General features: G+C 40.4%; 1 protein-coding gene across 1 annotated transcript in view; it reads right to left on the bottom strand.

Moving 5' to 3' along the window:
- Window positions 1–11,275, bottom strand: part of EIF1AX (eukaryotic translation initiation factor 1A X-linked) — a 33,456-nt gene extending 22,181 nt beyond the window's left edge. Inside the window, exon 1 of the mRNA XM_043998305.1 lies at window positions 10,932–11,275. Coding sequence (XP_043854240.1) covers window positions 10,932–10,947 — 16 coding nt within the window. The 5' untranslated portion in view covers window positions 10,948–11,275. The remainder of the gene's footprint in view (window positions 1–10,931) is intronic.
- Window positions 11,276–15,939: the final 4,664 nt, after the last annotated feature.

Below are 15,939 nucleotides of genomic sequence, written 5' to 3'. Positions count from 1 at the left end.
GAAGACTCCATGTAGAAGGTGGCATTTGGGCTGAGGTGTTTTTGGTTTTGGGGTGGTTTTTTTTGCAGGGCTATGGGGGTTAAGTGACTTGCCCAGGGTCACACAGCTAGTAAGTGTCAAGTGTCTGAGGCCAGGTTTGAACTCAGGTACTCAATTCAGGGCCGGTGCTTTATCCACTGCGCCACCTAGCTGCCCCCTGGGCTGAGTTTTAAAGGGTATGAGCTCAGCAAACAAAGAGAGGGATTTCATATTAAGACACCATGTATCTTCAGGTTTTGTGGAGCAAGTTACTATATTATGCTATTCCACATCTGCTGTCAGCAAGTCTATTTAATAAGTCTCAGACTATGAAATGGACTTTTCTTAAAGTCAACTAGCCTTTTTTCTAAGGATGAGCTTTCAGTAAACACAAAGATTATTTCTAATATTTCTGATTCAATCCACAAGCACCTGGGGCTCATAATTTGGACAGGTAAGATTTAGTTCTTGAACATCAGATTCTTTTAGTTACTACCTGTTTGATGCGAATTCTTCCTGCCTTCAAATAACTATGTTAAAATTGGGGATGATCAAATTAAGGTTCTTTTTACTTTATATTATAAATTCTAACAATTTATTTGTAGTAAAATAAATATCTTCAAAAGTGTCTAGCTTTGGTACCTATAATAAAAACATGGCATCCAACAGTTGATGATAAATCTCATGTGGTTCCTTCATGATGCTTCATAAGATGCATTTAAAAAACCAAAAAAACCCCCAAACTTCTAACATGGGTTCTACTATCTTACATCCATACATCTGCCCTGTTCTTTCTGTTGAGGTTGCTGTACGGTAATGTATACTAACTTTAAGGTTTATCCATTAAGGAAAATCAGCTTTCCAAAGAACAGGGTAAAAGGGTGTTTATAAACTATTTGAACTAAGGATTTAGGACTAAGAAGAAATTTAATCCAATTATCACTTTACGATAAACTAGTATTGGAGACTTCACTGCTATGTATGTTATGGCAAAATAGACTTACAAAAATGTGCTATTTGCCCTTCATTTTTCAATCCTCCTCTACCCATATCCTAATTTCAGAATTAAAACTCATTTCAGAGGCAACTAGGTGGTGCAGTGGATAGAGCACCGGCCCTGGAGTCAGGAGGAGCTGGGTTCAAATCCGGCCTCAGACACTTAACACTAACTAGCTGTGTGACCCTGGCCAAGTCACTTAAGCCCAATTGCCTCACAAAAAAAAACCCAACAAAAAAACTCAATTCAAATAACTAGTGAGTCAAAGCTTCTTGATCAGTAACTTACCCCCCACACTTACCTCTCAAATACCTCCTTTGCTGGGCACTACATACATGCTTCCCCCAAGGAAGAAAACCCATCCACCACTCCTATATGACATGACCTGCATCTGTTACAAAACATCTCGATGTACTGGGTAAAATTTAGAGTATTAAAGTTTTTGTTGATCACTTTACCATCTTCCAGGCAGGGCTACACTCAAAACCATTCCAGAACAATTACAATATACTTGTTACAGTCAATTTAAAACAGTTATATTCAATTTAATTAGTAGCTAGATGGTGCAATGGATAGAGCACTGGGTCTGGAGTCAGTAAGACCCAAATTAAAATCCTGCCTCAGACACTTACTAGCTGTGTGGCCCATGGCAAATCACTTAATCTCTCTCTGTTTCAGTTTCCTCATCTGTAAAATTGAGATGATAACAGCATCTACCTCTCAGGGTGGTTGTGAAGATCAGATGAGATAAAATTTGTAAAACACTATGCAAACTTTAAAGCAGCATATAAATACTAATACTAATAATTTAAAACAAGACAAAACATTTAGAGTTGACTGTGTACTTATAAAGTACTTTGCCAGGCTTAGGGGAAGATACATAACTAAGGCAAGGTAAGTTGTCTTTTTGTGGCCTGTAGCCTAATAGAGGGAGACATGACCTGATAAATGATACAAAAACAAAGATCTTAAGTGCTAACTACCAACAAAGTTTTATAAGGTCTAAGAGATGTAAAGATTCATTTGGACTAAGGGAGTATATAATGAGGGAAGTTTTTTTTTTTAATTTTTTTTTTTAAGTGAGGCAATTGGGGTTAAGTGACTTGCCCAGGATCACACAGCTAGTAAGTGTCAAGTGTCTGAGGCCGGATTTGAACTCAGGTACTCCTGAATCAAGGGCCAGTGCTCCATCCACTGCGCCACCTAGCTGCCCGTGAGGGAAGTTTTAATGTAAGATCTGGCATTTCATATAATTGCAGAATCTTAAGAGTTGCACAGGAAGAGACCAGCTAGTCTAAAATAACCCTGACAAGAAGGAAATCAACTTCTTGAAAACTCTCAAGTGACAGGGAACTCATCTCCTGAGACAGTCCATTCCATCCCTAATTCTTTCCAATATTGAGCCTACATGTGCCTTCTCTTCAACTTCTACCAATGGGTCCCAATTCAAAGGTTCAATGGACCATAGATTTATTAAAAGTGGAAGGAAACTTGCAGGCCATTTGGTCCAGCACTCTTTTTGAAGATGAGAAAACAGGTTCAGAGAAGCTGACTTACTCTGAGTGACATAGATATTATGTGTTAGAGGTGAAATGTGAGCCCAGGTGTGGCCTTTATGTTCAACATTTTAGTTTGTCTTCTGATTTTCTAACAAAGCAAAACACAAAGGAGCCAAAAGAGACATGACAATCAGATCTAAACATAAGGAAAATTATTCAGCCAGAATGAAATCTCTGCTTCTGACAGAATGAAAGGTGGAAGAATAAAGATAGGAAAATAGGTTAAGGGTGGTAATTATGAACTTAAATATCAACTAACACAAACATTTAAATATACAAAGAAAACAGGATTATAGGGAAAACTTTCTGTTACATACCATTTTAAATATATTATTAATTTAGTACAATAGTAACAAAACTGTCTTGCTGGTCAGTGCAATAATATCCTAACAAATTCATATACTCTGATTTGGTTCAGCCATTTTGCAACTCTCATGGGCACCAACTCTATTTCCCTCGATGCTACAACAAAAAGGAACAAAAAGTGTTCCTATAAATATTTTTGTACACAAGTCCTTTTACTGTCTTGTACTTCTTTGGAATATACTTCTAGTAGTCCAGATGTCTAAGGTTATGCACAGTTTAACAACTTTCTAGACAGTTTCATTGTTTCCCAAAACAGTCGGACCACTTTACCACTCCACCAAACAATGGATTAGTGTATACTATAAAATATATACAAAGTAAACATTTGGCAATAAGAGAAATGTCAAAAGGTATTAGCAGCTATCTCTTGGCTGTGGCTTCATAGGACTTTCCTACTTTAGAAAGGGTCAGCAATTTCAATGCTGTCTATTCCACAGCTGACAAATGAAATGGCAGTTCGCATTTTTATTTTGGAGCCTAAATTTAATAATACACTTTAAATGGTATATAACAGAATTTAACAGCAAACTACAAATGTAAATGCACTTCATCTCCCAGTCCCTCAGGTTTGCAAAGTAGGAATTATTTTTAACTCCTCACTATCTCTCACCCCACCCCAATATCCAATCTGCTGCCAAGGCTCAAGTTGTTCTCTCCAAGTCCTCTCTCTTTCCTCCATTCAGTTGCTAGAGTGATTTTCCTAAAAAAGGGAAGGCCTAATCATGTTGCCCCTCCCCCATTACTCATTGCCTCCAAGACCAAATATGAATCACTGTTTCGCTTTTGAAGCCCTAGCCCCCTCTTACCTTTCCAGTATTCTTACACCTTATTTCCCAAGACATACTCTTTGATCCAATGACACTGGCCTTCAGGTTTTTGCATGAACAAGCCACTTCATCTTTTAGCTCCAGGCACTCACTCTCTGGTTGTTCCCCATTTCTGGAAGGCTTTCCCCTCTTCTGCTCTACTAACCCCTCTAGCTTCCTTTAAGTCCTAATTAAAATCTCATGCTTCACTGGAAGCCTTTTCTAACCCCTCCTAATTCTACTGTTTTTAATTATTTCCTACTCACCCTGTAGATGGATTGCTTTGTATGTATTTGTTTGCATGTTATCTCCCCATGAAACTGTAAGCTCCTTGAGGGCTGTTTTTTTTTGTCTTTTTCTGCTTTCCTAGTAATTAGCACAATCTCTGGCACATAGTAGAAACTTAGTAAGTGTTCTGCTCAAGAGCATTCTTCCTTTACTCTCCCCAATAACTTGAAAAACATCACTCAGTATCAGGCTCAGATATTTGATTTTGAACTCTATTCTGCTCAACTTAACAAGGCCAGCAGGATACCCTGGCCAAGAATGATCAACTACTTAAAAGTTGGGTTTTTTTTTTTAGAGAATCCTTTGCAATGCCCTTTGTGTAGCCCTACTGTTTGGATTTGGACTCTATGGGAACCAATGCCCTATGTTATCTTTATTTCTGTTTCATTAAGGGGGAGGGGAGAAATCACTTGATACCTAAACAGTGCTTCTTATGCCACAAATTTATATGCTACAGCCACAATGTTATCAGACACCTTTTAACCCCTACCACAGATTCTCCTGTGTGAAAGTTCAGGTTTTTGTCTTCCTAAATTGAGTCTGAAAGAACGAGAGGTTAAAGTTAATGATATTCTTGAGTTATCTTATCTATTATGCCTCCTATTCTTTTTTTTTTTAAGTGAGGCAATTGGGGTTAAGTGACTTGCCCAGGGTCACACAGCTAGTAAGTGTTAAGTGTCTGAGGCCGGATTTGAACTCAGGTACTCCTGAATCCAGGGTTGGTACTTTATCCACTGTGCCACCTAGCCGCCCCTCCCTTTCAATTTATAAACATTTATATCCCACCTTTATAGTCTTCCTTTATTTCTGGCCTCCAAAGAATTCCTCCTTTACTAAAACAGAATCCTTCATCTGTGTTTTTTTTAATTCCCTTTTTTCCTAATCTTGGAACTTGGAGCAAAAATTACTTTCATAAATCAATCTCATACTTATTCCCTCTCTAAAACAAGTTGTTTAATGTCTATTATACACATGGCATTTAGTAAGCAATAGTGAGGAAAGAGTGTAAAAGTATAAGGTTCATGGGGCAGCTAGGTGGCGCAGTGGATAAAGTACCAGCCCTGGATTCAGGAGGACCTGAGTTCAAATCTGACCTCAGATACTTGACACTTACTAGCTGTGTGACCCTGGGCAAGTCAAATAAAAAAACAAAAAACAAAAAACAAAAGGGGAAAGAGGTTACTAGTAGTAGTTCCCAACCTCTAAATTCAAGGACCCTTTTTCAAGGTAAAAGAATTTCAAAGCCCAGAAAACTATTCTGAATTCAGTTATTTTAAATTAATTTATATTTTATCCATCATGACAGTCTAACCATCTAAAAGCAATAATACACATCTAGAAAAGATACCTTTATTTATCATATTGCATCCTACTAAATATTTTGTTTGGGCAAAATAAAGATCAAAATGACAATGCTTAATATGCATGTGGGTTTTGTACTCCATGCAACAGCTGTGCCTGGGAAGGAAGTAAAATCCTTGATGCACATATTGGCAACTACCAGGGTAAGCTCATAAGAGAAGACTTCATGGAGGAAGTAGCATTTGAATTGGGCCTTAAGGGATGCAAAGCAATGCAAAAGAACAGCAGGAAGACAGAGGAAGGAAAACGTAGGGATTGTTCAAGAGACAAAGTTTAGTTTGTCTAGAACATAGAGGAGATTAGTAGTAGAGAGGGCTGGAAATGTAGATTAATGAAAGGTATAGCTAAAACATAGTGAACAGAGTGCTGACCAGGAAAACCTTGTTCCAGTCCCACCTCTGACACACAACTACTTTGATGCCTTGGGCAAGTTACTTAACATCTCTGTGTCCCAGGCAATTCTTCTAAGACTACAAATTGCAAACAGCCATCAATCTGAGTCAGTGGAGGGAGTTTCCTCATCAGTAGTTTGCCACATATTTCAAATTACAAATCTGATAAGTGGAAGGAAGGAAAGGTGACACTAAATTACGGAATATCTAGAATGCCAGACAAAGGAGTATGAATTTTACTTGGTGAACCACTGAAGATTTCTAAGTAGGGAGCAATATATTCTGTCTTTAAGAATAGAGAGCTGAGGGGCAGCTAGGTGGCGCAGTGGATAGAGCACTGGCCCTGGAGTCAGGAGGGCCTGAGCTCAAATCCGGCCTCAGACACTTAACACTAACTAGCTGTGTGACCCTGGGCAAGTCACTTAACCCCAGCTGCCTCACCAAAAAAAAAAAATAAATTAATAAAACAATAGAGAGCTGGTGTGGACAAATTGGAACACTAATGCATTGCTGGTGGAATTGTGAACTTGATCCAACCATTCTGGAGAGAAATTTGGAACTATGCCCAAAGGGCTATGGAACTGTGCATACCCTTTGACCCAGTAATACCACTACGAGGTCTGTATCCCAAAGAGATGATAAAGGGAAAAGGACCCATATCGTACAAAAATATTTACAGTAACTCTCTGTGGCGGCAAAGAATTGGAAATCTAGGGAATGCCTCTCAATTGGGGAATGGCTGAACAAGTTGTGGTATATGAATGTAATGGAATACTATTGTGCTATAAGAAATGATGAGCAGTCAGATTTCAGAAAAACCTGGAAAGAATAAATAGACGGATGCTGAATGAGGTGAGCAGAACCAGGAGAACATTGTACACAGTAACAGCAACACCGTCTAATGACCAACTGTGATAGACTTAGCTCTTCTCAGCAAGACAATTCCAAAGGACTCATGATGGAAAATGCTCTCCACATCTAGAAAATCTGGATGGAATCTGAATGCAGATTGAATCATACTTTTTTTTTTTGAGGTTTTTCCTTTTTGTTCTGATTCTCCTTTCACAACATGACTAATGCAGAAATATATTTAATGTGATTGTACATATATAATCTATATCAGATTGCTTTTTGTCTTGGGGAGGAGAGAGGGAAGGGAGAAAATTTTTGAACTCAAAAATTTATAAAAACAAATGTTGAAAACTATCTTTATATGTAACTGCAAAATAATAAAATACTTTTATGATTACAAAAAACAGAGCTGGCATTAGGGTGAAGGGGAGGTGGGAAGACCTAATTATGATTACTGCTAATAACAGTTAGCAATAGAGCGTTAAGATTTTAAGTGTTATTAAAATATTACCTCATTTTATCCTCACAACAATCCTAGGAATTAGGTGCTATTAGTACACCCATTTTACAGAATAGAAAACTGAGGCAAACAAGTTAAGTAACTTACCCAAAAAGCCATATAACTAGTTAGTGTCTAAGACTGAATTTGAACTCAAGTCTTCCTTACAGTAGGTCCAACACTATCAGCTGCTATATCTTAGTATCCCTTGGAAGGCAATTAGAATAAGAGGTGGATGACTCTGGCAAGGTGGAAGTGAAAAACTGATGGGTTATAGAACAACCAGTAAGCTATTAGAGAGATAAAAATGATAGGGCAGGATATGAGAGAGAAGAGTAAAGGATTGTGCTAAAATTTCATGGGAGTATTCTTGTGCAACTGACAGCTAAAGTGAAGCCTGTTAATGAACATGTTGAGCTTGAGGTGCCACCATAAGAGAGGTAAGGTCTGGAGAAACAAATGTGGAAGTCAGCTACACAAATAAAGGTAGTAGTTGAAAAGAGAGGTGAGTAAATGAAATTGCCAAGAGCTATTGTTGAGAGAAAGGAAGCCATCAGAGTTTATAAAGAAGATACAAGTAAAGAAAACAGAGGAGAATATGGGTTAGAGAGGTTACAGCAGGTACCTAACTGATATTTCAATTTAGATAAGACAAAATCCCAGGAACTCTCTGTACAAGTTCAAGTTGCAAGATACAAGTTTGATCTAGACTCACTCCCCCAAGTCTAAAAATGATTTTTAAAATATCACTGGGAACTTGGGAACAAAGTAGATATGGAGACAGCAAATGAGGGCTTAATGAAATTAGTCAAAGAAAGATTTTAAAGTTGTTAAGCAGTTCCTTCCCTCACATCCTTTCCAAACATAAGCTACAACAACCAGGACTGCTTTAAGAACCTAGTGTAGCTGTTAACCCACTATATCTAATTTTCTACCATCTGTCATCATGAATAGGGCAAACCTATCTCTGGAAGCAAGAAGCTATGTTGACACCCTAGAATAAGGAGGAACAAAGTAGGTAAGGCAACTGAAGGAAAACTCCATATCCCATTTGGTTGGAAAACATTAGGTAAGCCACAGGTTCTTAACTTGGGCTCCATAAACTTGAATGGGGAAAATGTTATTTATTTTTACTAACTTCTAACTGAAATTTATTTAATTTCCTTCAATTACTTATGAACATTATTTTGAGGAGGTCCAAAGGCTTCACCAAACTGTCAAAGGGAACTATAGGAAAAAAAAAAGTTTTCAAATATTCAAGAAAGGTATAGTGCTAAACTTGCACATTCTTCCCTGACATCAGACTAGCAAGCAACAACTTGCACATCTGGGTAAATAATCAAGTGAAGTTTCAGTGTCTTATAGTACCTATCTCAAAATCCAGTGGCAGCTGTAACCAAAAGGGAGAAACAGTACATTTGGTGGACAAGCAAGGCCATTGCTTGCTCAGTTTAACTGGAAAGGGTGGACAGTAGACATTAGAGAGATCCTCCCAGGTCATCCATAATTGAAAGAGCCCAGGGAACTCATCTCATCATTTCCCACCTGGCTTGCTCTTCTTGACTTCATAATCTCTAGAAATGAATCATTCTGTATGCTGAAATTCAAACCTCATCAGATCATTTCCCACCAGGCTGATAGTTTTCATTGCTGTCATTCCTCCAAGTTTCTTTATGTGTAGTCTTCCCTCATTAGATTGTGAGCTCCTTCAGGGCAGAAACCATCTTTTTTTTTTTTTTTTTGCGGGGCAATGGAGGTCAAGTGACTTGCCCAGGGTCACACAGCTAGTAAGTGTCAAGTGTCTGAGGCTGGATTTGAATTCAGTACTCCTGAATCCAGGGCCGGTGCTTTATCAATTTCGCCACCTACCTGCCCCTAGAAACCATCTTAAATCCTTGCATCTCAGTGCTTAACACAGTGCTTGGCAGTTAAGTGCTTAATAAATGTTTGATTTTGGCTCAATTTGCTATGTATCTCTTTCCAGAAACTAACTGTGCTCTCTTATTTGAGAATTTAATTACTGTGGTTTCTTAAGGGTTATATACAAGGCTCACCTCCAACTCACCTATCTCAGATTCATATTCACTACGGTCAGTACCAATAAAGCTTTTGGATTTTCAAATTACAGGAAATTAAAGCATCCTCTCCATATGGGAATTTCTCCTCAAAACATAAGTCTTCAATACCATTCTTAAAGGTACATTGGAATAAAACAAACCAGCAAACCTCTTAGTAAGTGACCCTTCAAAAGAAGGATTTGTCATACCTGGCACATCCTCTTGCTACTTTACTAACAAATGCACACAAGCAAAAAATGGAAAAATGACTAGGAGATTACATGAACATCATAATAGTGAGAATGAGAAGCAAGAAACAACTTGAATTGTCCAGTGGTAAAACACACACACACACACACACTCTCTCTCTCTCTCTCTCTCTTCAGAATATTGGATACACACATACTTTAATGAGGAAAATGTGGACAAGAATCAGACAAGAAAAGAATGGAAGTCCACATTGGTGAATTAACAGATTTTTCCGATTATGAGAGCTAAAGTCAAATATAACTTTGAATTCTGCCTGAATTCTTCTGTGAAAGGATACCTACAACTGTTAAAGAGGCTAAACTCAATGAAAAATCAGTCTACTGAAAATTCTTTGCTGAATTTTTCCCCTCTCAAATGAGATCTCTTCATTATGTCCTACTAGAAATCTACTTACTCCTCGAAATCAACTAGATACTGAAAAGCCTCTTTCCATGTATTACAAACAACGTTTTACATGGTCCTAGCTAAAATCTTATCTTCCTCTAGAAGTCTCTCCCGATTTCCCTTAATGTTAGACTTTCCTCTACTGATTATCTCTATTTTTGTACACACATGGTTGTATGCATGTTGTGAGCTCCCTGAAAGCAATCTTTTGCCTTCCTTTGTATCCCCAGAGCTTAACAGAGTGTCTAGCACTTAATAGGCGCTTAATAAATGCTTAGCTGACTTGACATTCCAATTCGGACACTGGGAACACCTATCACTAGGGAGCAACTAATAATTACTTTTTAATTCACAAGATATGACTATACTGTTTGAAGTACTTGAAGAGAAATGCTTCTATTTCCATCCCCCAAATATACAAATCAACCGTACTGAAAGGTAAAGGGGGATGGGGAGAGAATGAGCCTTTTTTGTGGGGTGGAGGGGCCGTAGGAGGCGAGGAAAAGATTGAAAGCAGGTCAGGCGATAAACGTGAAGCACATGGAAGGACCCACGAAAAACACTCCTGGAGAGTACAGCATTGTCGATCAGAGGTCTGGGGTCTTAAAGGCCTTAGAGTCATCATCCTTGAAAGTTGGGAGAGCGCAAATGCCGACAAGCCTCAGCAGGCTCCGCGTAGGCGCGGTTAAGCACGGGGTCCGAGTCCGAGGACCTAAGCCTTTTAAACCCCCGGTGCCCCGGGCGGAGTCCCCCCAGTTCCCGTCGGGCGGGCCCCTCCGCGAGCCTCGCTTTCACCTCAAGGCGGGGAAGGCTGGAGAGAGCCCACATTTATTCCCCCATAGGCCCTACCAACATGGCGTCGGTACTCTGCCCGTCCGCGACCGAACTCGGAGAAGGGACCGTAACTTCCTCACTCCTCCCCTCTTCCCGGACACCCAGGTTTCGCGGGTAGGCCCCGAATTAGGGACAAGGGAAGGTCGCCGTGGAGACGGCGCCCACGAGCGGCCTAGACCGCGGCCCGGCGCGACCAGGCCCAGGGCGGGTCGCGGTGTCTAAAGGGGCCGCGATCGGGAGGCGTTACCTTTATTCTTCGGCATGGCTGCGGTGGCCTCTGCAGGGTCTCCGTCTCCCTCTCGGGCGGTGGCTTTTCGGCAGGACGCGCTGGCTGGCTTCGCCTCTCCGGGCGAGGTAGAAGGGAGCCGCTTCGCGGGGGGAAAGGAGAGCGAGAGCTAGGTCGCGAGCCGGGAGCTCTGGAGGGCACGGAAGAACGCTGGGGGCCAGACAGGGGAGATGTCGCGTGCGCAGGAAAGCCCTACTTGCTCAGTATGTGTGTGTCTCTCGCGCGACCTCACTCGTCCCACGCTCTGGAACCAGCAAATGGCGTCGCAGAGAGCGTGCGTCGCTTCCCTCCGCCTCCGCCCCCGGCTCTCGCTCCCGGCCTCTGGCGCGCAGGCGCGGCCAACGGAAACGACTCTTTAGAACGCACGAAAACGAGAATCCTTTGCGTCCCGGCGCGTGGAATGTGTCGTGTTCGAGGGGGCGGGGCCAAAGGGCCCGTTCTGCTCTTAAAGTGCCCTCCCTAGTCATGAAACCCGTTAAGTCCCCCTCACCTCCAGCGTCGCCCTCCTCTCTGTTGTATCACAACTGGTGTTTCTGACCTAATGGTGTGACACTTTGTCTTTTAGGTTTATTTAGGACTTGGGTGGAATTTTTCAATTAAAAAAACACACACACTGGGGGCAGCTAGGTGGCGCAGCATCAGCCCTGGATTCAGGAGGACCTGAGTTCAAATCCAGTCTCAGACACTTGACACTTACTAGCTGTGTGACCCTGGGCAAGTTACTTAACCCTCATTGCCCTGCCAGAACAAAAACAAACAAACAAACAAAAAAACCCCACACCACTCAAATGATTACAAACCACGATCCACCAGGCTTCAGCATCATCATCTGCTGACCATTCCCACCCCAATGCCCAAACCTATATTTGCTGCCGGCTCAGGGAGTAAAATAGGCCCCTGCTCTTGATTTCTGCTGATTGACACCTTAGCAGGTCCGTGCGTTTCTAAATGTGCTGTCCTCACTGTATTCATGAGTCACCCACAAATATCTTAAAGTCTTCTTACGTGCTTAATATGTACATACGGTCAAATGGAGCTTTTTTAGGTGACATCTTAAGGGTCCCTGCACCAATTAATATGATCATTAAACGTTTTGGGATAGCCTGTAAAAATGGCTGCGAAGTGAACAGAACTTTTTCTAGTGGAGATACTCTAGTTCAAAAAAAAAATTAGAATCATTTTAAAAGTAAAAGATAGGGGGCAGCTAGGTGGCATAGTGGATAAAGCACCGGCCCTGGATTCAGGAGGACCTGAGTTCAAATCCAGTCTCAGACACTTGACATTTACTAGCTGTGTGACCCTGGGCAAGTCGCTTAATACTCATTGCCCTGCCCCCCCCCCAAAAGTAAAAGATAAGATTACAATTTTTAAAAAATCTGTGGAAAATCATGTTAATTTTTTAGAGGTGAAGACAAATATAGCGCTCCCCCAACGAAAAGTTTGTCAAGGAAGACTGAAATGCTTGTAGCAGTTATGAAGAAAAAACCCACATGATAGTAAATGATACCTCAAAAATTAACTGGAAATAAAATATGTAATGTTTTGAGAATTCAAAACACCTAATGCATCTTGTTTGAATTATAGTAAGCACAACAAATTTTTGTATGAAAACAATATACATTTATTTAATGTTCATTTTTCTTTTTAACAGATTATCTTATCTTTTTTCTACCTACATTTCATTCAGACATTTATTTAGTGAAATGCCAGCTTTTCAGATGATCACTGTGTGTTAATCATTGAGGTAAAAAGATAAAATAATAGAGTCCTTGTCCAATTGGAGCTTACAATCTAGTAAGGAATTTGAGATAAATACGAAGTATACAAAACAAGATCTAAATGCATCAGAAAGACCAAGGTCTTGAACATCTTGGTTCCAGAATTCTGGTGATGATACTTAATGTCCTTAGGACTTTGGATAAATCACTTTACCTCTTGGGAGTCTCCATTTCCAGTTTTATAATCTTACCATATTCCTACTAAAGTGCAAGGGGAAATTCCAAGGACTAAGAGAGTATTCTTCTTTGGGGATGTGTGGAAAAGGGTCAGAGGTGAGGACTGTGATTCTTTAGCCCTTTGTGAGTTAATGCAAAGGATTGTCCATGAAGTCAATTGCCACCCTGAATGCTGTTGCTTTGACAACATCTATTTAATAAACTCTAATAGGATTCTGAGGTGGAATACAAGCAGTAAAGGATGTTTCAAAGATTATAATATGTATCTGTGTATACACATAGACACACATGTATATTATGTAAATATGATATCCATTGCCTTTTCCCATAAAATCACAGACTCTAATTCAAAAGGGAGCAAAGAAGCCATCTCATCCAGCCAGTATCTGAAGATTATCTATCATACCAAGTAGTCAGCCAGCCTTTTCTTTTTGTTTTGTTTTTTGGGGCAATGAGTGTTAAGTGACTTGCCCAGGGTCACATAGCTAGTAAGTGTCAAGTGTATGAGGTCAAATTTGAATTCGGGTCCTTCTGAATCCAGGGCCAGTGCTTTCTAGACTGCATCACCTAGCTGCCCCTAGCCAGCCTTTTCTTAAAGGATTCCATTAGAGGGGTGGGACAGGGACCAACTGCCTCCTTAGGTATCTTATTCCTTTTCTGGACAGTTTTTATTGTTAAGAAGTTATTTTTTTTTCTCCTTATATTCGGCATAAATTTGCCTCTTTGCAGCATCCACACATTGCTCTTAGTTCTGCCCTTTGAGGTCAAAGGGAACAAGTCTAATTTTCTTTCTTTTTATTTATTTATTTTTTTTTGAGGGGCAATGAGGGTTAAGTGACTTGCCCAGGGTCACACAGCTACTACGTGTCAAGTGTCTGAGACCAGATTTGAACTCAGGTCTTCCTGAATTCAGGGCCAGTGCTCTATCCACTGTTCCACCTAGCTGCCCCTCACAACAAGTCTAACTTTCACATGAAAATTGTTCAAGTCCTTGAAGACAGATATCATGTATTCCCAAAGTTTTCTCCTTGTCAAGCTGAACATCTCTAGTTTCTTCATTCCTTTTAAGGCTTGCCTTGAAGCCTTTCACCATTCTGGTTGCTCTCTTTTGGATATTCTCTAGTTTATCAATGTTCTTCCTGAATTGTGTGCCCAGAAGTGACTACAAGTCCAAGCAGCTAGGTGGTACAATGGATAAAGTACTGGCCCTGGATTCCGGAGGACCTGAGTTCAAATGTGACCTCAGACACTTGACACTTGCTAGCTATGTGACCCTGGGCAAGTCACTTAACCTTCATTGCCCCAAAAAACAAAAAACAAAATAAAAGCCTGGCTGACTACTTGGTATGATAGATAATCTTCAGATATTGGCTGGATGAGATGGCTTCTTTGCTCCCTTTTGAATCAGAGCCTGTGATGTTGTCTCATTAGGACAGGTTACAGTGGGACTTTGTTGTTCAGTTAGTTCAGTCATGTCCAACTCTCCGTGACCCCATGTGGGGTTTACTTGGCAAAAAGACTAGAATAGTTTGCCATTTCTTTCTCCAGCCCATTTTCCAAATGAGCAACCTGAGGCAAACAGGGTTAAGTGATTTGTCCAGGGCCACACAGCTATTGTCTGAGGTCAGATTTGAACTCAGGAAGATGTCTTCCTGAATCCAGGCCTGGTACTCTAACCCTGCACAACCTAGCTGTCCCACTTTTATTGGCTATATTTTTTAAACCGGCAAGATCCAGCTCTTTCTTCAACACCCCAAGCTCTCTTTTCCCTTGCATTTGTTTCAGCCACTTTTATCTGTTGTGTCCAAAGAGAGAAGATAACGGTTCACCCACGGCATGTGCTCCATGAACTGAACTAGTGGGAGAGGGAAGGACTTTTCTTCTCCCGATTTCCTTCTTTTACACCTTCTCTGCAAAACGGGCCTGGGAGTGTTTTTCTTCTGCGCTGCTTGTCTTCAGTTTCAAGTGGTAAAGATGATCCCACAGAACCTGGGAGCCATGGATGTCCTTGGAGCTAAGACAGCAGGTGGGGTGATGCAACTAGCCAGCCTAGCATTGAAAGCCTGGGACCGGAGCCTGGTGTGGGAATTTGGATTTGGAACTAGGACTATGCTCTATGAGGATTGAGGCAAACTATTAACATAATCTTCTCCTCTCCAGAGATTTAGGTGTAAAAAGGAAGAGGAAATTATGCCTTCTACGTGTTGGAGTTATTGTTTGTTTTTGTGATTATACCTTTTGAAGTAAATGTTTCATTGTAAAAGCTAATAAGACAGTGGCTAAACAGAACTGGGGTGTGAGGGATCTTCCCTTAACATTTGGGAGGAAAGCATGGTCATTTGCAGAGAGCCCAGAAGCCAAATCCTCATAAGGATACTAGAGAACTTTAGAGTAAAATGTAACATATGCTGCCTTCATGCTGTGGGGCCCAAGGTGCGAAGTGTTACATACAGAATAAATGTAAAGATAACAAATACAAAATATGTAAGGAAGGAGAGTACTAGCAGTTGGGAGAGATCGGGAAAGGATTCATGTTACAAATAGTGACACATAAAACTCTCCAGATCTTTTTTTAAATAACTTTTTGTTGCTGCCTTTTGTTTTTTATATCAACATAGTTATTCCCAGTATCCCTTCCCCCCTTTTCCAGAGTCATTCCATGTAATAAATAGTATGTTTTAGTAACAAAAAACCCAAAGAAATAGAAGAGGAAAAATCAGCACAACTGAACAATGCATTGAAAAAGTCACCAAACTTGTGGAATGTGCAACAACTGGGGACACTGCCCAGATGGTTAGGAATGTCCTTTTCTTTTATGCCATATTTGATTTTTTTAATGTTACATTCACTTTTGTCTTTTTGGTGTGTGGTTGATCTTTCCAATGACATTGTTGTATTATGTGTGTGTGTGTGTGTGTGTGTGTGTGTGTGTGTGTGTGTGTGTATAAAATTCTGCTTACTTCTGGTACATTGTGCTCTACTTAATTCATTCTGCATCAGTTCATGTAGATTTT

Source organism: Dromiciops gliroides, chromosome 3 (assembly GCF_019393635.1).
Source record: "Dromiciops gliroides isolate mDroGli1 chromosome 3, mDroGli1.pri, whole genome shotgun sequence".
In the NCBI taxonomy this organism is placed as follows: Eukaryota; Metazoa; Chordata; class Mammalia; order Microbiotheria; family Microbiotheriidae; genus Dromiciops; species Dromiciops gliroides.
This window is presented reverse-complemented; position numbering and strand designations above follow the sequence as displayed.